The sequence below is a fragment of the Streptopelia decaocto genome (assembly GCF_964273445.1).
Source record: "Streptopelia decaocto genome assembly, chromosome: 3".
Lineage (NCBI taxonomy): Eukaryota > Metazoa > Chordata > Aves > Columbiformes > Columbidae > Streptopelia > Streptopelia decaocto.
This window is the reverse complement of record NC_138656.1, coordinates 82960643-82984205: the sequence shown is the minus strand read 5'-3', so window position 1 is coordinate 82984205 and position 23563 is coordinate 82960643. Positions and strand designations below refer to the sequence as shown.

General features: G+C 39.2%; 1 protein-coding gene across 1 annotated transcript in view; it reads right to left on the bottom strand.

Annotated features, from left to right (window-relative positions):
• The window catches only part of RNGTT (RNA guanylyltransferase and 5'-phosphatase), a 182644-nt gene that overhangs the window by 16977 nt on the left and 142104 nt on the right, over nt 1-23563 (bottom strand). The window contains exon 14 of the mRNA XM_082048859.1: nt 16951-17017. Within this exon, the coding sequence (XP_081904985.1) occupies nt 16951-17017 (67 nt within the window). The remainder of the gene's footprint in view (nt 1-16950; nt 17018-23563) is intronic.

Sequence of the window (23563 nt, the reverse complement as noted above, 5' to 3'; positions counted from 1 at the left end):
CAGCTGCCTTTATAGCACTGAGCTGGCTTGAACTCCCTCCCTTTCTTGAGTAGTTTGCCTTAAACTTCAAAGCCTTTAAGGCTTAAATCATGGAAAGGTTTTTCCCTCCTTCTTCAAAAGCAATTAAAGACGTTCAGTATCATCTGACCTATAATCTAAAATCTAAGCATGCAGCTCTTTGCGGGGTTACAGAATGGAAAGGGCTGGATAGAGAAGTTAATCGTGGCTCAGACACTGAAAATGGTTTTCTGGTGCCTGCCAGCTGATGAGGTCAGTCCTCTAAAAGAGAGGTAAGCAAGGGCTAATCTATCAATGGCACAAATTTCTCGGTAAATGAGGCTAGAGAGGAGTTCTTACTGCTTTACCTTTCGCTCCAAGCCCCTCCTTTCCATTCCTTGCTATTAATGAATCCGCAGCGTTGGGAAGCCAGATTTCCCAGGACACCAGAGAAATGGATGTGGGGTGGGACTCCAGGCTGCAGTAATCACCAGCCAGAGGAACAGACAATATTCATGGACTCGGGAGAGTCACAACTGGCTTCAGAGGATTTTATGGATTTTGCCACATATGGCCTGAGAAACCCATAAACTTCTGGGTCTGTTTGGGCAGCAGTGTTTCTAGACAAATCAACAAGAATTTTATCCAAGTTTCTGGTTTACTGTCAACTAAACAGGATTACAATTTTCAGTGGTGAGTGTTGACAAGAAGAGGTAATTAATGGTCTGATGGTTGGTTCTGCCAAAGCCCTGAAAGACAGGGAATCTGGGAAAGCCTGATGTATAGGAGCATCCTTCTCAAGGCCTTGCTAATATGCTTTGTTATTGTATGGTAGATCAATAACAAAATAAGTGAGTGACAATAGTTAGTCTTCATTCTTATTTCACAAAATGACTTCACGCAGTTAGCCTGCAAGAGCTAAGGCAAACAAAACTAAGAAGTGTCTCTTGAGTTTTCTAACCAGATGACCTCTCCAAAAACCCCCTTGTCATAAAGCTGGGGTAAGCCAAGATGTCTGCGCAAGATGATTCTTAAATTCTCCAGAATTCAGGGCCTAATTTGAGCACTCCAATGAAGTGCTACAGTTGTGTTTGAGCAGCTGTCCTTCCCCACCTGAGGCCCAGGACTGAAACAGCATTAGTTCTCCAACAAATACAGCTGAAAACATTTGTTTTGCTTTTCACATCTTGTAACAGCATTACAAGTAACATCATAAATCCATTCTAGAGCCAGCCAATGTCACCACCAATTCCAGCCAGGAAAAAATAAATTCTTAAAGGCTTTCCTCTAAAAGAACAGGCGCGCTGGAAAGAGATAAGAAAAGAGAAAGAAAAACTAGGTAACAGCATGACAACTCTGTAACCTGTTGCCCAATCATCTCGAAGTGTATTTTTATACATTAAACCAACTTCATTAGTTTGTTTTAGTTAAAATAGTTTTACATACATAACTCTACAGTTGAAAAACCCAAGGTAAAAGGGAGTGAATTCACCAAACAAGACTGCACACATTGGAGAAATCCGTGAACTGAAATGGAAAGCGTTGGTTTGTAGTTTCCTGCTATAACTACTAGCACTAATTACAGAGTATTTCCTTAAAGTTCTGAATGAAATATTAACAAGCTAGTAATTAAGTAATTCAGGGTCTGTTTGGTTTACTGTTAGCTTCAGTATTGTAACTCCAAAACCTCTGACTCACTGATCTATAAATGTCCTTCTAAATTATTCAGGGATGTCCTTTTGTTTTCCTTCTACTGAACTTAAGTTGGTCTGAAACCTCTTTCTATGCATGAATGGTATCTAAAGTGTAACCAGTGGAAAGAGAATGTAATGATGTAGGAAAACACAGTAACTGTATCTTACATTGTATAAAAGAATGAAAACACTATTGTCTCTTACTCTGCTTTGCATATTCCTTTACACTGCTTTTACAGAGATTGGGCTCTTCCCCACATCCCATGCAGGTTTCATCAGAGGTTGTGCTTGTATAAAAGAAATGCTACAAGACTTGGTTAACCTACACCTGCACTGGTCAGCAATGAAGCGTGGTTAACCATGACCCACTAATGAAATGAAGTGGAAACTAGGCTGTGCTGGTCTGTATTACTATTAAATTACAACCGGGTAGGTTAACATACGACACTAATTGGGTATTTTATTTCTTGTGTGGTGCAGCATTGATACGATGGTGATGGGCAGCTCCCCGAGGCAGTGAGGACCGTGGTTGACATTAACCACCTCTGGAACCACATTAACCACCCAAGCCCCAGTTGATGGAAGAGCTGGACCAAGAGGCTTTCCAGCACTGTTTTGCTGTAGCCTCATCCCATCCCACTTACAGCCCTCTAAGAGCTTTGGATGACCCAGTGAATGATTTCTGCAGAGCTGAGGTGAGAGAACCGTCCTCCAGCAGAACCCAAGTCTTTACTTCCCTTCTTTAACAATGCTGACTTCCCTGGTTTGTGCACGAAAAATAGATACAAATCTCACATCGATGTCTGTACAGAATCCAGCACGGCATCGCATGAATCTACCAACTGAGAACGTACTCAAATATTTTTTATTATAACACATTCAGCTAAAAATCAATAGATTCCTTTACCGAAACAGATTTAATACTTCAGCTAATCAAGGGAAAGTAACATTTTTCTGAAAATAAGTGACATTTCATTATAGCATTTGGCTGTAAAGTCACCAGCAGAAATTTTTCTATGTACCAATTAAACAGTAACTCAATGAAGTTAGTAACAAAAAAGCAATATTGCATATTTACAGTTTCCTTCTCAGTAAATGAAAACTTCTGCAGTTCTTAGCAATACAAATACAGTGTCTGCACAATGGCTCTAACAATGCTGCCACATCTCTGATCTCTCCTTTTCAAATCTTTCTACACTATTTTTCCCAAAGAGATAACATGCTATTTTCTCTACAATCAACCTTTTTTTTTTTCCTTTGGAGAGAAGCAGAAGTGGCATTTTGAAAACTTCAATTTGCTGAAATATAATAGCTCCACTGAGCTCTGTTGTTCTTCACTTTTATTCTCACTTCATGCTAGAAATATACAACTGCAATGGTTTTACTATTGTCAAACAAAAAGTAAATAAATAATGGTTTGTGGACTATTACATAACAAGATGCTGCATCACTATTATTCAACTGAGTTTTAGTACCTATTTCTCTTTCTCAGATGTGAAATATTACAAATACTATAAACATTCTGAAATACTGCCAGGCAGAGGTATGTGTGACCCTTGCAATGAAAACTGTGAAAGCCAATTTCATGAAAAAAATCATTTAATTAACTATTTCGCTGTGAATCATACAAACAGAGGAATGAATTAAGAATGCAAAAAGAAATAATCTTACCTGATTTACTGTCTATGTACAGCTTAATTTTTCCCAGGATGACTGCCTTCTAGGTATCAAAGGCATTCTTCAAATTGTACAGGTGCTATTTATCATTTTCTTGTGTAGGAGATAAGCATCCTTCTACTTTTACTACTGTGAAATCTCATATTTTTGCCTACAGGTCAGCCTTTCATGGGTCCAATCTAGTTTAATTCCACTTTCCTCCTTATTTGCTAACCCTTCTGCAAGAGCCACCAGCTTGCTCATCAGATGTCTAACAGAGCCTAAGATTGCAGGACTTATCTGGTTTTACAGATTATATTGGAGGATAGAAATGGTGGGAAAAATGGATCTCTGGAAATCTATTAGCAGTAGCTAAAGTGACATCTAAGCCACAGTGTTTGTCGGTGTGAAATGCTATACTGGAAATGCTCACTTGCAGTTAAAACAGTTGTACAATAAGAATTTGGTTTTACTCCAGCCTTTAATCTCATAATTGGAAAAGTCCAGAGAGACGGGCAAGAGGAGTATTTGCACCACCACTTTAGGTACTTAAAATTCAGGAGCTGGTTTTGGTGTGTAACCCACTGAGAGAGACCGGCACCCCTAGCAAGCAATTCAAAAGACCCAGCAAAGCAAGAGATTCCCAGTTTCACCCTTGGATTCAACTGTTTTCCGCTGTCTATCCAGGCAGCCCATGGGCTATACGTTGGCTGAAATTAGTTCATGTGACTATCCTCCTTTATAGGTATTATAATTAGACAGGATATTACCCACAACCCCTTTTCCTTTGTAAGCTGATATCCTGCATAATTACCTCGTTTGATATTTCTTCTACCTTCTGTGTTATTGTTTGCGGGCCTATTCTTTCATTTATCTAAATTTAATCTGTATTTGCCTTTTACTAGCCCTAAACCAGCACAGTACCTCTCGATATGACAATTTTTGCCATCAACTGTTTTTCTCCAATCTTACCAGTATCTGACATTTAAAATATTTCTCATTTATGATGTTCACTATGCGTTTTTTAATATATACTATACAGAAAGGTCTCAGAAACAATTTCCTAGTCCAAGAATTTCCCTGTTATACCATCATCCCCCTTTGCAACTTCAACATCTTGATTTATTCATGAGTAATTTATTTTAAAGACATTATCATCTGCATTTTGCAAAGGTACTCTAAGTTCAAGCTCATTTATCAAGTTCAACCTCATTTGTTCAGTTTAGACTCACAATAACTCACCTCTAAAAAGCTTAACAAATTCAGATATACTCTGCCTATAAAATGTTTACAACAACAATTTGCTTTCTCTTCTCCCCCCAAGCCTGATCTTGGCTGATGTTCTCATACTTTAAAAGAATTAACAATTAAGAAATGGTTAAAAAAGGACCTAAAATACTTCGCCCAAATACCTTTTGTTGTCTCATTTGATTAGAATGAATTTCTAATTGGGTCTGATCTTTATAATTTTATTTAGAAAATTTTTCTTGTATCAATTCTTTCTCTTTGACTGTTATCCCTTCTACTGCCTTTATTTCACTTGCCTACAATACCAACAAAAGCCTCTAAAGCAGAAAGAAAAGAACAGATAAATTAAAAAAAAAAAGCTAACAAATATGACTTTAAAATAATTATTTCTGAAGGAAAAATAAAACCACAAATTTAGGACACTGCTTTCTCAGAGAAAACAATTATCCACCATGAGTTTCCTAAATTGCCTAAAACTCTGAGAAGCTTGAGCACGCTGCTATGCTGTTTGAGTATTGTATTTCAGTCAAAAGAAAATGCAAATGCAATTGCATTTATGGAAACTAAGCGTGGGGATGTCTACATCAAAGGAAAAACAGTCCCTGCTGCAACTCAGCCAAGCACAGGAGCCGGCCCCATAAACAGCTTTTGTCATCAAGGTACCCTCAATTACTCAGAACAAATTACGCTCTCTGTGTGCAGGAGCACACCCAAACCAGGTCTGACAAAGCAGTTATAGCACAGGAACAGCTGCAGCAACAAATTACCATGTTCAAGAGCTTAAAATCATCATGGACAAATCATCCTCTTCTGCAAGATGATTTTTGGAAAACATAAGAAAGGAAAACAAAAGATGGTGCCAGCCCCAAATCACCCACGTACGGGAGCCAGAACACTCTTAAACGCTGAAGCCTGGGCAGGAACAATGTGACAAAGAGGACGAGGACAATAGCAAAGCACAACTTGCGCTACAGCATGAGAAATCTGGCACTTTTACAAAGACCCAATCAGTTATTCCAATATGACAAGTATGAGGGCTCAATGCAATGCAGATGAGAAATATCTGCAATATCTACGCTCATTTATTGCTAAAACAAATCTCTCATTCCTGGTATCTTTCGCAGCCATTTTTAGTTGGTAGTGAGCAATAACTTTATGGTTCAGAGACACAGCTTAACCCTTTTGTTTTGCCATTTATTCAGTATGGAAAACAAACTACTTGTCCGTTAATGTGTTATTTTAATGAGACATAATCTGCATGTCTTAATGGTCACATTTATCATAGTGTGTTTTCATACCACTGGGCACAGGAAAGCTACTGTAAGCACAATCTGCTATCACTTCAAAAATCCAGTTTTCTGTATGACTGCACTTCTCAGAGTAGTATCTGTATGGGGTCAACAGTAAATATTTGAAAAATTACCTGGAAGGTAAGAAAGCAAATGAATTCAAGAAGAAGGAATGCTGAGACAAGAACAAAAAAAACCCCAAAACCACCAAAACCCAACCAACCAACCAAAACAAAACAAAACTCCACAAAAATGAAAAACAAAAACCAAACAAGGAAAACTCAAGTCTGATAGCACATATATTAGTTACAGCTTGTTTCATATCTCATTATTTATCAAATGAAATGAAACAGGAAACTCCAAATCAATCATCCCTAACGCGATAAAAAATTGCTGCTTGTCTTAATCTCATAGGTATTATGACAAAGGTACTCAAACCAAAAGAACTAAAGGAGAAAATATGAATGGTCTTAGGGATTAATTTTGGAGGCTTTTCCTAAGAGTCACTGTAGGTCAGTGCTGCTGCTGGAACAGGGGCCGCAGACAAGACTGGAGACAAAGGGAAAGTATCAATGTCACATCGTGTGACCATGTTGTCCCAGCAAAAGTTTTGTCACTGCAGTGGTCAGGTGCCCATGTTGTACACCCTTACGCACTGGTCTTCCCTTACCCATTATGCACAACAGTTACACCCCATTTCATGCATTTACAAAGTCTCCTCGGCGTGTTTACATCCAACAGCTACTCACCGGCTGCTCTTCTTTCAGCCTGTTACTCAAACTTTGCTACTAACCTGGCCAGTGCTGCCACTTACAATTTCTTTTCTTCTTTGCTATTATTCTTATAAAATTAGTTATATGGCTCTGAATAATCTATAAAATTCTTAAATTTTATAGACATTACTGAGAATAGCAGCTTCTCTCAGTTGCACTTATGCTCACAGATTTTTAGTTTAAGCAGAAAATGCTTTACTCTCAACATACACCACACACTCCATTAAAACATCCATAGTCTCATTACATGAAAATAGTTGCAGAATTACTTCAATGGGAAAAAACAAACCAAAACAAACCAACAAAAAAACCCAACCAACCAATGGAAAAAACCAACACCTTTCTTCTTCTAAATAAACATTTCAATGCAGAAAACACAGCATGTTCTTTGAAAGAGGACCATAGGATCTCTGGAAGGTAACGTAATTCTACCTCTTACTGGAAAACAAGACACATCTTTTCATATTTTTGATATAGTGAGAAAACCAGCCACTGACAAAGGTAAACATTTAACAGGAGAAAAAGAGATACCAAGAATGGAAGTATTGAAAGCCTTGTATAATGCAAGTTATGGGTGCAGCTATAGGAAAAGATAAGGAGGAAGAACAGACTTGTTCTGATACTGCATGTTAATATTATGGACTGAAATGAAGTTCTGTTCATTCAGTAACACGAGAGGCTCAGAAATATCCAACATCCAATGAACACAATAAATGATGCAGTTTTATATATCCTTAAGAACTACTTCTACTTCACAGTAGTGACTGCGTCACTATAGTCTAGAATGTCTATAGTCTCAAATGTCACAGAACCAGAAAAATTCAGGTTTGAAGGGACATCCAACCATCACCCACTCCAACCGCCTGTCCTAGGCTGGGCTCATTTTAAGGATGAGCCAGGTTGCTCAGGGCCCTTCCAAGTTAAATTTTGAAAATCTCCACAGAGATTTTACAGCCTCTCCAGGCAACTTGCTGCTGTGCCCAACCAACCAACCCCACTGTGAAAATGTTTTCCTTATATCCAAAAGGGACCTTCCCTCCTCTTCCCCATGCATCTCTGAAAAGCGTCTGGCTCTCTTTTTTCTGTAGTCTCACTTCAGGTAATGGAAGATTGCAATTAGTCCCCCCTCTTCTAAACAAACCCAATTTCTCCAACCTCTCCTCACAGGCCCGATGCTCTGCCCTTCACGGCGACCCCCGCAGGAACTTCTCCAGTGGGGCGACCTCTCTTGCACCGCAGAGCCCCGAACAGTGCTTGGTGACCCCAGATGTGTCTCCCAACATCTCCAGTGGAGAACAGTGACCTTCCCTGACCTGCTGGCTCTGCTCCAGCTCACACAACCCAGGACGAGGACACAGGGCTGGTTTGCATCCAACCTGCTGCCCCCGGGACCCTGGGGTGCTTTTCGGCAGAGCTGCTGCAGGGGTTTGCTCCATCCCCTATGCAAACTCTGCGCTTGCTTCTCTTCACGGGGTTCCTTTGTCAGCACTTGTTTTTCTAAGCTTTTTGAGAAATGAGGTATTATCATACTGATTTTTCTATTGCTAGGAGGTATTTGTATTCCAAAGCCCAGGAAATGGAAGGTTTAAAAAACTGCAATCTGTTCATTTTTATAATACTCATTAAAAGCATTTGAAGCTTTTTTTTTCCTTGAACAGTTCATAAAGAAGTAAATAGAAAACTTAGAAAAAAACCCCAATAAATTAAGATCTACAATCAATCAGCTATTATTTTAACCTTTCCAGAAGGCTTAATTTACCCTGTGCTTAGCAAGAACAAACTTGGATTGATTTTCAAAACAAACTCCTAGAAGCTGAAATAACAAAAGCTGCCCAATAACCAAAAAAAATATCATAGTCCAAAACCAAGCACCAATTATTCTATCTTATTGGCAGCAAGACCAGAAAACTGGAGAGGTAACCTTCCTAATTCTGCGGACTTCCATGGAACACCACATGCTTTACAAAGAACAATTTTTTAAACTGAATTCATGGGTATAATCATGACAAAAAAGCAAAATGGGGACTATCTGATCCATCAGAACAGAGCAGATTTATAAATTACAGCTCATTAACATTTTGTTCTTAGGGACAGCAATGGTGACAGCATATAAAATCACGGCTTCGGTTTTTGCAGTGCTCATGCAGATTTTCTAGTCGTTATTCTTTTTCTGTTTACATCGCCAGCTCCAAGGCTAGATTATTATTATTTATTTTTAGTATTTTTTTTCTCCTCAGTGTGTCTACAGATAGTAAATATGCCCACTGTATGCTGGCATTTACTGTAATATAAACGTACACATAAAATATATTACTATTAATTTACACTGTTTGTGTCTGACATTCCCAGGCAGGACTGAGGACTCTAATATTGCAGGGACTACACAAACACACAGGCAGTCAGGACCTCTTGCCCTTCAGAGTTAGCGACTGCGCTTGAGAGAAGCTGCAACAAGGAATGTCAAGATGTAGAGAAATGAAGGGAAGTCAAGGCATAAAGAATTAACCCTTTTTTTTCTTCCTTTCTCAATTACTTCTCAAAGCAATGGTTCAAAAGTATCCTATTTTCAAAATGAGCTAAATTTGCTACCTTTAACAACCATGTTACTCACGGATGAGCAGTGAGTGATTTCTTGCTAGCACCACTCAACATTTTCTAACTTGCAATTTGTTCAGTAAATTCTCTCCGGTACCTCCCTCATCTTCTTTACAACATATAAACTGCGTGGATAGGGCAGTTTGTTACCTCTCAGAGTTTCTGTTACTACTGTCACAAACTCAGAATTTTGGTTTTGAATATGTTCAGGTTAATGTTTAGCACACAAAGTCAAACAGAGTCATACTGAAATTGGGACTGAAGACTGTGAGATATTTAACCACTCCAGGTTCTGTCAGGTTCGCTTCAAGTCCCAGGCTGCCCTACTGAAAATCTTCTCACTGCTGAGAATTAACTTCATTTTTAATGCAAAACCTCCCTGCACTCCTGAGGAAGGCAAACACAGCCTATAACCCTGTGCCAGATAACTTTTCATATATCCCAGACCATGCGAGCACAATGAAGATAAAAACTAAGGTGTTGAACTTGACTCAGTCCTTTATGTGAAATCAGTGCAGAAGTGGAAAAGGAGGACAGGCTCAGGCACCTGGAGGCATTATCTCAGCACTGTATGACTTCCCATAAGAAAACTGTACATCATCATCTTGTAACGATAAACATTAGGAACAAGCTTAAATTCTCACTCCACTGAGAAACTGATATTCAAAGATCACCTGGCAATCAGCTCTACTTCTTAAATGTTGGTGCTAAAACACTTTCCATGTGTTGACTTCTGCATGACACAAATATAGGTGATTTCCACAAAAACCAAACACAATAAGAAAAAGGAAGAGGATTTCCTTATGCAGGTTCTCATCAGCCCAATAGTAGCAATTCCAGTGATGCCCAGTGCAGCTTCTATGTCTAGGCAAGATGATGTGAAAATCCTACTGTAATATCCCACAAAACTATAAAACATCAGTCACCCACTAGTTCTGTTTGCAAACTGTTAACAAGAAAAAAACCCATATTATTAATGTTGATGACTTTATCCTAAAGATATAGTTTGAACTTCAGAAGAGGTAGAATATTATACAGCTTTATTCTCTGTGTGTTTTAATTCAGAGTGACTGTGTTTAATGAAACATGGAGATTCAGATCATCTGAGTTTATCTCCTTCTTTCACAGTCATCAAATCATATAATTATCACACTCCTTGTCAACACTGTAGAGGTGTTTGTTCCTGGTGGAAGTCTGATCCACATCTGTAGTTCTCAAAAGCATTCTTCAGCTTTCAGAATAAAATTATTTCTGTCCAGCATAATCCATTTGTTCCCCTATCATTACTTTCTTAGTTTAAAATAATTGTCTCCTATTTTTCCCCTTTCTGCCCATGTTAACTCTGCTAATATGAAGATGAAATAATCCTTCTCTGACACTTTCGTGCTAAACTAACCAAGCAATTTAACACTTTTTTTTTTTTTTTTAATTTGACAGGCCTCTGTTCAACCCAGTGGTGTCTCTTCCTCTTTGAAATCATTTGTTTTCAACATGAGCAAGCAGAATGAAATACCTAGAGATAAATCTGTACTTCTGTTTTCTCAGGAACGTCTCATTCCGGAGATTCTAGGGCTGTATTTGTCGTTTTATTCAAGGCGAAGACATGATATACTTGCATTTATTCTATGACATTTCATAACACATACAATACACAAACAGCACAAAATAGTAGGAAGTGGAGATAGGCAACAGAAACAAAACTCAGATATGATTTCATTATAAACTAGAACTCCTTTCCTGCTGTAGTACTGGAAGCAAAAACCTCTATCAATAGTTATGAAAGTCCAATAAGCAAAGCATCAAATAGTTAGGGCATCAACATACTCTTACTGGCTGTCAAGAGGCACAGAGGGAAAATTTTTCATTTATTTTGCTAAAAGACTATACAGACCACACTGATGAGGAGCTCTGTCAGGACACCAACTGAGTGCATGGGGAAAGCTGGATTAATTCTTCTCCTAAATTTGGAGTAGTCTGAAGAGCTGTACCCTGAAAAGTTCCTCATACCTGTGCTCCGTGATTAGCCAGTGGCAGTCCACCCAGCTTCGCGATCACTAATTGGTAATAGAAGTCATTGTCACACAGGGAAGAAAAACACGCCAGCTGCAGACAAGAAATCAGCAGCTGACCCTAGCTTGAGGTTTGTTCTTTGCTCTTGAAAGCAGCAAGCTCACCAATTCTTGCCTATAGCCTCTTTCAGTAAAAAGATTATTTGGTAAATTGTGGGCAATCACTTCAGCAATCATCGACAGATGTTTGATGTTGCTGAAGGAGTCACGAATGAAGTGTAGCCTGGTTCTCAGCCATTATTCCAGCCCCTATGTCTGGACAACGGTAAAGCAGCTGTGTTGAAGATGTTTCAGCTCTTGGAAACATTACAGTAAATTCTCCAAGGTGCTGATAAGTTGCCTGTGGCCCTTAAAGTAAAGGTAGATGGATTTGTATCTGGAGGGCCTACTGGTTTTGATGTGATATGATCAAGTATTCTGGGGCAACTACCTGTTGTGAGGCAGAACTCTGCTATGCTTTATCATGTTTTAATTTAAAAGTGTATTTGCTGGGGGAAAATGAGGCAATAGGGCAAATAATAGCTTAGAACCAAACTGCAGTCCTGGCGGTAGGTTTAGCTGTCTCAGCAATCAGCAATACCGTTCTCAAGTTTAATAAAATCCCAGGTAACAGGTACCGAGCTGCAGGTCAGAGCAGAGCGCTCGATTCCTTGCTAGTCCTTGATAGCAAGACTGCTGTAGCTACAGCAGCAAATTCCCCTGAAGCAAACTTAAAACTTTCAGAATCTTTCCACTGGGCTCCTGCCATAGAAACAAAATACTAAGAACACATCACTGTTTCCAAAAGACTCTTTTCCCCACAACTGTCTTCATATTCTATTAAATGGAGCAATTCTATTTTGAACAAAGTAGTATTTATTATGAAACTTTTTAATAACTACTCTTAAAATACTAAAAATAAAATTGCAGCAATTAATCTTTATTTAAATGGTAATTTAATGTGTTAAGAGCCCAAAATGAAACTAGTCATTAGCTCAATAGTAAAGACTGCCAGAAGCTTCATTACTGATTAATAATGGAGAACACAGTGTACTGAACAGTTTCCCCTAAACCCAGAAGCATCCAGGAACTGAACTGCAAAAACTTTCAATCCTAAAAAATTGGTTAAGCAATATCATTTTCTTTATAGTTCTAACTACTGGTTATAGTGTTTTCATTCTGATCTACATTGATCAAATATCTATTTTGAAAGTATCTGTCATACCTGTTATGAAGACTTCTTGTTCTGTAAACAGGCTAAAACTTTTATAACACACCTTTCCATCAGGTGAATATTATGCATACTGAGACAATGAAATTAGTTACTTCTAATAAACACAAAATTTCTATGATAAGATTTTTGCTTTAATAGCTTCATTGTTAGTAAAAGAATACAATCAATATTTCATGCAAATAGATTTAAGAAATTTTGCCGCTTAATTCCAGCTGATGTCAATACTTCATCTTGTTGATCAAGATTGTCACTTAAGAGACACCTTCTTCTTTCATCTAGTTTCCAAGAGATATTTAATAAATACAACCACTTAAGATCCAAAGAAAGCTGCATATCACTGAATTTCTCCAAAGTTCTTGAATAAATACAGAAGTATCACCGTAAATAGTACTACTGTAACATAGCTCCTTAAATGGGACAAGATATGAAAAGTGAATACTTATGGTGAAGCTGTTCTATGCCACTTTTGAACAGATGCTAGAATAAATTAAAATAATTTCATTTAAAAATAAAATAAAATTATAAGAGGAACTACCCTATATGAAATTGATTCCTCATATATAACTTTAAAGAACAGGCCTCTGGAAATAAAATGTGAATTCATTGCCGCAGAGAATTTGACTTTCAAATAATTAATTCATTTAGTACTCTCAGCAGCTAACCAAAATAGCCATCATTTTTATGAGCCACTGAACTTACTGAAACTCAGTGAATATTACTCTAGGACAAAAGCAATCCCAAGCCTTATGCAATAAGTTAAAAGTTCTGTATCATGAACTCTGTTCACAAAGCAGCAACATATAAAATCTTGCACTATCTATCAACTGGCACATTATTGGAAAAGAAAATTTCCAGGCAGATCCCTCTAGCCAGGAAACATGCTTTTTTTCCATTTCTTCTAATCTAGCCAATCTTCTAATCTAATACAAGATTCAAAAGCTTGAGGAGTGAATGCTTCACATTCCTTTTGTATAATGAAGTACAGAGATCAAACATCAATCAAGCACAACCACTGATACTGCTGAAAGTAAGTCAGGAGAATCAGGTAATTTTGGTTAATCCTACCAACTCATCTATGTCTCAGAAACATTATAAATATTAATATATATAAATATTAATGAATTCTCGCATATAAGAAAGACAGATATAGAAAAATCATCCTAGGAGAGAGGTTAGTATTTCAAAATGTCTTCCCAGACTTGCCATCTACAGCCTTCACCATCAAAGACACTCGTGCAATTATTTTCTCGTATAGTTCTGGAAAATCAAGCTTGTTTGCTTTTGGAAAGGGATACTTTGATAAGGAGTTCCTCTCTCTGCAGTTTTGTAAATGTGCATACATTGAAACATGAATTTATGAGTACTAGCATGGCAGTTTATACGTTTACTATGAATATTTCAAAGGCTTGACAACATTCCTATTTGTCCAACTGAAAGTGTAGTAAAATGCACTGGAAGTACTGCTGTGTAATAATGGTTCGCTTCGGGTAATAAATCTACAGTGACAGAGGAGTGTAGTTGTTCGGGGCATTCCTTAATGCACACGTTTGGCAAGAAATGCCATGTCTTAATAGAACGCATAATACTTGGGATGTTTACAAATGAACATGAGTGAGTCATTTATATAGCAAGAGTGACCAATCCATCACATGGAGCAAAAGTATATCTGAACCAAAAGGTTACGAGGGCTCTGCCTCATTCTGGGACCAAATGTGGTTCACAGGTCTTTTACCTGGTGGAACCATTAGCAACCATGTATAAAAGATTCGAAGAACTGCTGGGGGAAGTATGAAAGAAACTTTTGTCAACAAAGACCATTGTGTATTACCAGAGTCTGCACATTTCTTTTCACAGCACCAACTCTCAATGTGAATTATTACTCTACATTTTTGGTGCTACACCAATTCCTCCTGTTGTCACGCAGCCAACATCCTTCTAGAATCGCGAAGCAATCAGACAGGAGCCTCAATTACAGAAGCTTATTGTTTTTGTTAACTGCATGCCATGTCCCAGTTGCAGCTGATAATCCAAATCACAAAGAGATGACACTGTGAAAAACTAGTTCCACGTCAAGATTACCTTTAGCATCAGAAACAAAGCAAAACAGCAGTGTGCAAATATATACCTGTATATATTCCTATAGCTCCAAAAATAAAAGTGATGTTTTACAGAGTACAGCTTGTGGAATTAGCTTATTCAAACATGTCTATGTAATCTACAGTAACTTAGTGGATAATAAGCTTTGTTTTTCCTAGGTAGTGACCCAAAGTTATTTTGAATATCCACATTACCTATTCTGAGGTGAACGTAAAATTTAGGATGAGACTACACCAGTGATATATTACCAGAAAGTCTAATATTAACCTACTCAAATTAAATGTATGCCAGATATTTATCAAGCATTGTACCGCATGTAAGGTAAGAACAGCAAAGAGAACAGAAAATATTATTGTGCCCATGTCTTGAATATTGTGTCATTCCCTACCTTAAGAAAGCCAACAGTAGAGCTACAGAAGGGTACAAAGAACAAAAATGGTGTTGATTGGAGATACTGAATGATTGGATACAGAGATTAAATAGATTAAGTTTTTGTAGCCAGGAAAGTGCAAGATTGGGGTAATGCAGAAGAGAAGATAAAATCAGGAATAGAGAACGACTGCTCACCATTTCTCCTGACATAAAGCCTAGGCTGAACCAAAATGTTTAAAATGAATAAAATAACACCTTAACTCACAGTGATAAGTATGGCTTTGTATGTTGAAAATTTAGTGGAAAATCCCTTAAGTACACTCAGGGAGGAAGATCCCACTTAATCTATTAAGCAGCAGAAGGCAGATAAAACTTCTAGCAGAGAAGGCCCTGCATGCAAATTGCAGGAACCTGGATAAGTATTTTGCATTTATCCCAGTTTTGCACTCTTTCCCTCAACATTTGCTAGAGATAGAACTCAGTCCTGCAGTTTGATCCTGCACAGCATCTACCTGACAGCTGTCCCGGAGCAGAAGGGCCTCTCCCTGGCTGGAGTGACGGGAGGAGGACCCTGCTGACTGCAAACGGCTCAAAACGAGTGCAGAGAACACCTGTGCTCTCTCAAACCCACCCAGTGAACTCACACACTCTTCATAACCATAGGGAAAACCTCCTAATTTTGCCACTTACTATTAGAAGTGGATGAGGTGGGTGAGGGTGGGAATGGGGCCTCATTTGGAAGGGGAGAAAAGAGTGGGAGAGCTTTTATAAAGCATTTAAACAAGCACTATTCTGAAGAGTTACCACCAAAAATATACAAGCTTATTTGTTAAAAAACTTCTTGCAAGATGTTTCATGCAAGGAACATTTAAATCATTTGGTTATTAGCCAAACTGAATAACATACATGTAGGAACTGGGGAGATGAGAGAAAAGGAACAGGGAGGATGAAAAGCATGCATCTGTTATTTTAAAGTAATTTTAAAACAGTACTAAGGTTTAAGTTATAAAATACAAGTATTTGCTAGTTACAGTTGGGAATAGTGGTCTTTAGCAATGTAATGAGGGATGGCAAAGGAACACATCTAAGTTTTAGAAATAAACAAGGGCTTTTAAAATTCCGAGAAGCAAAGGATGTGCACACAATGGAGGGAGCAACGCTGCCAAGAGCGAAGAATATATATTAATGACAGGTATCACCTGGGACATGGGAACATTTCAGCATTCTAAAACAGATATCATATTTCCACATCCCAATTAATGATTGACAAGCTAAAGCTTCCCTCTCTTTGTCCTAAGAAGAAGCCAAATGAAACTCATCAAAATCAGTCCATATATTATTGTAAAACATTTTTGTTTGCAAGTGACGTGACAAAACTAATTAGCAACTGCCAATTAGAAATGTCAAACTATTACAGCTCAACTGAAGGAAAATAAACAGTAAGTTGTGAAAGACAACTGATTTTCCAGCAATTGTATGAGTCTTTCATAATAAGTCTAATAATACTGGGAAAACAATCTGTGCTTTTTACTGCAGTGTCTTCCCTGCCAAGGATCACTTAAAGAATTACGGAGTTCCAAAAGTGGCTTTGTTGTGAAATGTCACTGACAAGGTAGCAAAAAACCAAACCAAACCAAAACCAACAAAACCAAAACACACACACACACAGAAAATACAGAACATTTTTCTTCTTATAATTAAACCAGACTAAAAATGAACCAGAAGATGATAGGAAAAACAAAGCTTCTTTGACAAGTTAAGTACACAGATGCAACCATGTAACTAGAAGCAAACCCAGAATATGGTAAACATCACCAAGGTAGCACTATTTCCCATTATTTTTCCTGAAGTTGTACTGATAACTTGAAGGACTCTAAATCAAGACTTAAATCACACAGAAGTGAAATAATTTAAATAGCCACCCCACCCCTTACTTATTAATCATACCTTAATTTGTGCAAAAGGTCTGTCAAAGTTTCCAACATAAAGAAGACCAACATTCTGGGTGAGCAGCCTAAAAAAAATAAAATAAAATCTTTAAGATATCACTTCACATCCATCAGGTTTTTTTAGTCCCCAGTAGCTGTTACTGAACTGTCGCAGGGCATCAAGCTTTATTATGACAACAAGAGCTACCTTTGCAAATCTGATCACACAGTTCTATTTGAACTACTACGAAAACAGAAAGACATGCATTAAAGATGGACGCACACCAGAAATTTTTGTTTATGGGAGAAGCAGCTGCTCAACAAAATAATTTCACAGGTTTCTTTGTGATGGATGTCACTCAGTAACACGGAAGAACAGCAGGTGTGTGCCTTTGGTATTTATTAGAGACCATTAGAGACAAAGGGAGAACAAGAGAAAAGACTAGTAAACACACATTCAGAGCCGCAGGCCTAAGAGCTAAAACAGATTACAGCAAATAAAAGTATGCACAGTAATACAAAAACGACATCACTACAAGTAGAGAAATAATAGAGAATCTCTGCAGTATTGTCTAATGGCTTTCTAAAGAAAAAGAGCCCCAGATGCAGTTTCTGTCTACTGTTCTCTTCAGCTCTTTACAAAGATCTTGTGTACACTACCAAGAACCAAAGGGACAGTGGGACAAGTTGATTCAAATGACTGTTGGTACTTCTGGAAGAGATTCAGTCAGGCTTCTGCAGGTATTGTGCAAGTCAATGTTACTACTACACAAACTCCAAATCCCAGAGGAGCATTCAGGTGCTGCTGCTGTGAACAGGTAGACAAGAACAACACTGGCCAGGGAAAGGGTCAGGAGAGCAACGTGCTGTTCAAACTGGACAACCACAATGTTCCTCTTGCTAAGCAAATGCACCATGGTCACCACCTCCACTTCAGAGGCTCCGAAAGCATTGTCCTTAAGTACAGAAATCCCATAAGGAGAACTCTTTGATGACAGACCACTGAAAGAGTTTCTGACTATAAAGGACACCCAAGCCCATCATAATCTTCAGTAGCTGCACGTTTTCATAAAGGGTTTGCTGTTTTCTGTTGTCCTTCAATTTTATATTCTATTCCCGTTAGCACATATGGATTAAACTCCCCCCCCTTAACTAGAAATAATCAGAAAATAAGTAGGAATGTAGGCATCATTCTGCTCATCACTGAGATGTCTCTTTCTTTATATACTTCTAATTCATAGTGAGTTACATTTTTCTTCTATACATAACCTTGTCATTTTCTAACTAATATCTCACCATTTCAAGGCTTATTTTCATAAACAAAAGAAATTAGAAGCTTAACAGCAGTAACTATTGTTTTGGCCTTCAGTCCACACAATGAATACATCTTAGTATGATTCTGATTCTTCCCAGTTTTGACAGCAATACGATATATATGACCTTCATCTGGTTCACCAACAGTGGCAAAACACCAAAGTCAAATCATTCATGTATATCAAACAAAAGTACGAAGTGGTGTCGAACTGTATACCACCTTCAAAAATGCTTTTGTAATTACATAGAGCACACAACAATTGTCTGGGCATTGACGGAAATACCCAAAGGAAGGAAAGATCAGCAAGGGTCAAAACAGATCAGTCACAGCATGGACAGACAAGTGGCTTCTTCCCTTTACCCACCCATGTGCTTGACTCCATTGGGAAGACCTGTACAGTTCCATGATAGTCCTGCAGTACTGACATATACAAGGCAGGATGAGCACATCAAAATCATTTTCAGTCACAATAAGTCAAATTCATTCAGAACGCAGGTATTCAGAGTTGAAAAAGCCAGCATATTGATCAAAGCTTCTTCTAGGAGTATAAAGCAAACTCGAAAAATATTTAAGGGTTTTCTAAATGAAAAGAAACATACGGGAAGTAATTAGCAGAAAAGGTTAGAATCTGTAAAGAGGATGCAGAGTATGTCACCATATTTGAGAGAGGCGCACCTTAAAGCAAAAAAAGTATTGTTAAAAAGATCCACACGTAATTTTTGTAAGGCAGAAAAGAAAAAAAAAAAATATATCTCCAGCTGTATTTCTAGGAAGGGACCTAAAAAAAACAGAGAAGACATGAAGTGTGATTATTCCCAGTGTGATTATGTGGTTACTCATAGATTCATTTAGGTTGGCAAAGACCTTTAAGATCACCGAGTCCAGCTGTTAACCTAACACTGCCAAATCCACCACTAAACCATGTCCCTAAGCACCACATCTACACATCTTTTAAACACCTCCAGGGATGGTGACTCCACCATTTCCCTGGGCAGCCTATTCCAATGTCTGAAAAACCTTTCAGTGAAGAAATTTTTCCCAATATCCAATCTAAACCTTCCCTGGCGCAACTTAAGGCCATTTCCTCTTGTCCTGTCACTTGCTATTTGGGAGAAGAGATCAACACCCTCTATACTACAACCTTTCAGGTAGTTGTAGACAGTGATAAGGTCTTCCCTCAGCCTCCTTTTCTCCAGGCTAAACAGCCCCAGTTCCCTCAGCTGCTCCTCATCAGACTTGTGCTCCAGGCCCCTCAGCAGCTTCATTGCCCTTCTCTGAACTCTCTCCAGCACTTCAATGTCTTTCTTGTAGTGAGGGGCCCAAAACTGAACTGAACTGAACAATTCAACCAGTGCTGAGTACAGGGGGAAAATCACTTCCCTAGTCCTGCTGGCCACACTATTCCTGATACAAGCCAGGATGCTGTTGGCCTTTTTGGCCACCTGGGCACACTCACTGCTGGCTCATGTTCAGCCGACTGTCAATCAACACCCCCAGGCCCTTTTCTGCCAGGCAGCTTCCCAGCCACTCTTCCCTGAGCCCATAGCGCTGTCTGGGTTTGTTGTGATTCCAGTGCAGGACCCGGCACTTGGCCATGTTAAACCTCATACAACTGGCCTCAGCCCAACAATCCAGCCAGTCCAGATCCCTCTGTGTGGCCATCCTACCCTCCAGCAGATCAACACTCCCACCCAATTTGGTGTCATCTGCAAACTTACTGAGGGTGCACTTGATCCCCTTGTCCAAATTGCTGACAAAGATATTAAACACAACTGACCCTAATACTGAGCCCTGGGGAACACCACTCATGACTGGCTGCCAACTGGATTTAACTCTATTCACCACAACAATTTGGGCCCGGCCATCCAGTTAGTTTTTTTTATACAGCAGAGTATGCCAGTCCAAGCCATGAGCAACCCATTTCTCCAGGAGAATGCTGTGGGAAACAGTGTCAAAGATTTTACTAAAGTCTAAGTACACAACATCCACAGCCTTTCCTTCATCCACTAAGCAGGTCACCTTGTCATAGGAGATGAGGTTGGTCAAGCGGGACCTGCCTTTCATAAGCCCATGCTGACTGGGCCTGACCAATTAGTTGTCCTCTATGTGCCTGCCATGTGATGGCACTTAAGATGATCTGCTCCATGACCTTCCCTGGCACTGAGGTCAGACTGACAGGCCTGTAATTCCCCAGATGCTCCTTCCAGCCCTTCTGGTAGATGGGCATCACATCTGCCAACTTCCAGTCAACAGGGACCTCCCCGGTTAGCCAGGACTCCTGATAAATGATGGGAAGTGGCTCGGTGAGCACCTCCACTACCTCTCTCGGACCCCTTAGGTGGATCCCATGTGGCCCCACAGACTTGTGTGTCTAAGTGGTATAGCAGGTCACTACCATTTCTCCTTGGATTACTGGGGCTTCATTTTGCTCCCTGCCTTCTAGCTCAGGGGGTCAGAGGACAATCAGACTTACTAATAAAGACTTATGCAAATATGGTGTTTAGTACCTCAGCCTTTTTCCCATTGTCACGATGTTTCCCCCTGCATACAATAAAGGATAGAGATTCTCCTTAGCCCTCCTTTTGTTGCTAATGTATTTATAGACACATTTTTTACTGTTTTTTTAAGGCGGTAGCCAGATTAAGTTCTAGTTGTGCTTAGGCCCTTCTAGTTTTCTCTGTGCATAACCTCACAGCATCCTTGTGGTCTTCCTGCTTTGCCTGCTCCTCTTCTAAAGGTCATAAATCCTCCTTTTCTTCCTGAGTTCCAGCCAAACCTCTCTGTTCATCCAGGCCATTCTTCCCTGCCAGCTTTTCTTTCAGTGCACAGGAACAGCCACCTTCTGCACCTCTAAGATTGCCTTCTTGAAGAGAGACCAGCCTTCCTGGACTCCTTTGTCCTTCAGGACTGTCTCCCAAAGGGACCATACCAAGCAGCCTCCTAAACAGGCCAAAGTCTGCCCTTCAGAAATCCAAGGCAGCAGTTCTGCTGACCCACCTCCTGACTTCTCCAAGAATCAAACACTCAATCATTTCATGAGTGCTGTGCCTAAGACAGCCTCCAACCGTCACATCACCCACAAGTCCTTCTCTGTTTGCAAACAACAGGTCCCGTGGGTGCCTTCCTTAGTTGGCTCCCTCACCAGCTGTGTCAGGATCTTGTCTTCCACACGCTTTAGCCAGAAGTAATTAACATCTTGGGAACCTTAAGACTCATCTTTCATAAGACCACACAGCTGTCTGCACAGTTTAACTTGCTATCACTGATATACACCAAAAACATGCAAATGAACTGTAAGAATTGGCTTCCTTAATAAAATGGATATTGACACAAGACCAGTTTATTACTATTTATTTACCTTCCACTGCCTCGGCTGAAAAGTATTTTACTTACAATGTTTCACTTGTATTCACATGGCACTTCAAAAAGGCAATGTTAATTCAGTGCAATGTTAGCAAAATTTTTAGGGAATAGAAAGTTATTTGTAACTGTCCTTTGCTTAAATAAAAGGTTTCATTATTTGTTTCTCTAGTTTTCAAGATTCCTCTTGAGTTCTGAAGTTCTGAATTATATCACCAACATGTAAAACCAGTCAGTTTTCCATATTAGCACTCAATGAGGTTGAAATGAGCATCTCAATATTATCATAATTCAATGTCCTGAAACACTCTGTTTTTCCACCCCTAAGTCATCTGAGCAATTGAAAATTCCAAATCTCATTACTAGTATACATTCTTTTTACTCCAGGGTTTTTCTTATCACCATAATCTCCATATTTCAGAGACTGATCTCACACAGAAGAGGTCAGCAGACTGTGGCAAGAATTACTGTTTGGGTTCTGGACAGGCTGCAAGAGCATTCCTGCTCCCTCAGGAGGCACCAGTGGCAGCATCAAAAAACCATGTGCCAACGAGGAGAGGGGTGAGATACAGGAGTATGTGTCAATCTCCATCTCACCCCCAGGAACTGAGCATGACTGATTTCTGAATTACTATTGAGATGTACTCCTCACCAATCAGAAAGTTCAAATTATAAAGTCATTCTTGTAGTTCTTTACCACAACATCATTTTTAGGTACCTAGAATTAACTTTATACCATAAACCTCAACGTATTTAAATTGATACAGATATTCTCTCAACTAATTATTCTTTGTCTTTGAAGGCTTTCGAATGGTAGGCAGGTTTGCTTATAAGCACTTCTATGTTTCTTTACACCAATGTTCTCTTTTAAAATGTCAGTCTTCTATTTTTTACCAAATTTTACATTTGCACAGTTCTAGTATCCAACCACTGTCAGTGGTACTCAACAACTACCCTGCCTGGACATCACCTGTAATTGGCCAAAATCAATACCAGCCTATGAACAGTGGTGACAGTTTCACCACGCAATTATAACATTTGAATTTCACATTCAAATAATTACCTTAAAATTATGAGAAACAATTGTCAAAACCGCAAATGCCTACTGGTACTTCAATACATATTTTTACTTTTACTTGAAACTATGTAGCAATATACCAAGTTGCCTCAACCAATCAATTAGCTTACAGATTGCCACGCATTTTATTTGTAGCCTCTTCTTCAATACATTCTCAACACAAGTCCCATTTCATTTTCTGTAAGCAGAATAAACATCACTCCAAGAAGCAGTGGTTCTTTAAGATGTGCTGTCCCTATGTAACATTACACTCCCCACACTCCTGTCCTAATACACCCAGCTGAGTAGACTTCTAACCCAAAACGCTTATTAAGGATGTACCGTTAAAAAAACCCAAGAAGTGTCAGGACAGACCATTTCTGACTTTTGCCAATATAATGTCAAGGTCTTAAAGGCCTTTCCAGTACTAGGAAAATGATGTCGTATAGTTACTGCCAAATTACCTATTTTCTGCCTTCAGAATCCTAGATCTGGGATTTTCTGGGACATAAAATATACCCAATGTTCTCAAAATCCAAGGTGCAGGAGCCAGGCACTGCTGCTTGCGGGGGAAGCTCACTGAAGAGTGGGGCACACTCAGGTACAGTCATCAAAAAAACGTGGTAGCAACAGTGACAGCGATGTGCAGTGAGTAAATGCAAAGAAATGCAGGACAGGGTTAAGGGCTGAAGTGAAACGAAACTTGGAATAAGGCAGCATGACATGGCAGGGAACATGGAACACAAGGGATGAGAGGTACAAAGGAGTGACAATGGAGCCTTCTGGGCTGGAAAGCATTGGGGTAGAGCTCTGGGATGGAGCAGAACAGTGGATTAGGGCTACAGGAGCAGCAGAGACTGGTTCACCACAGAGCTCACCCTCCCTGAGGACAGCTAACCT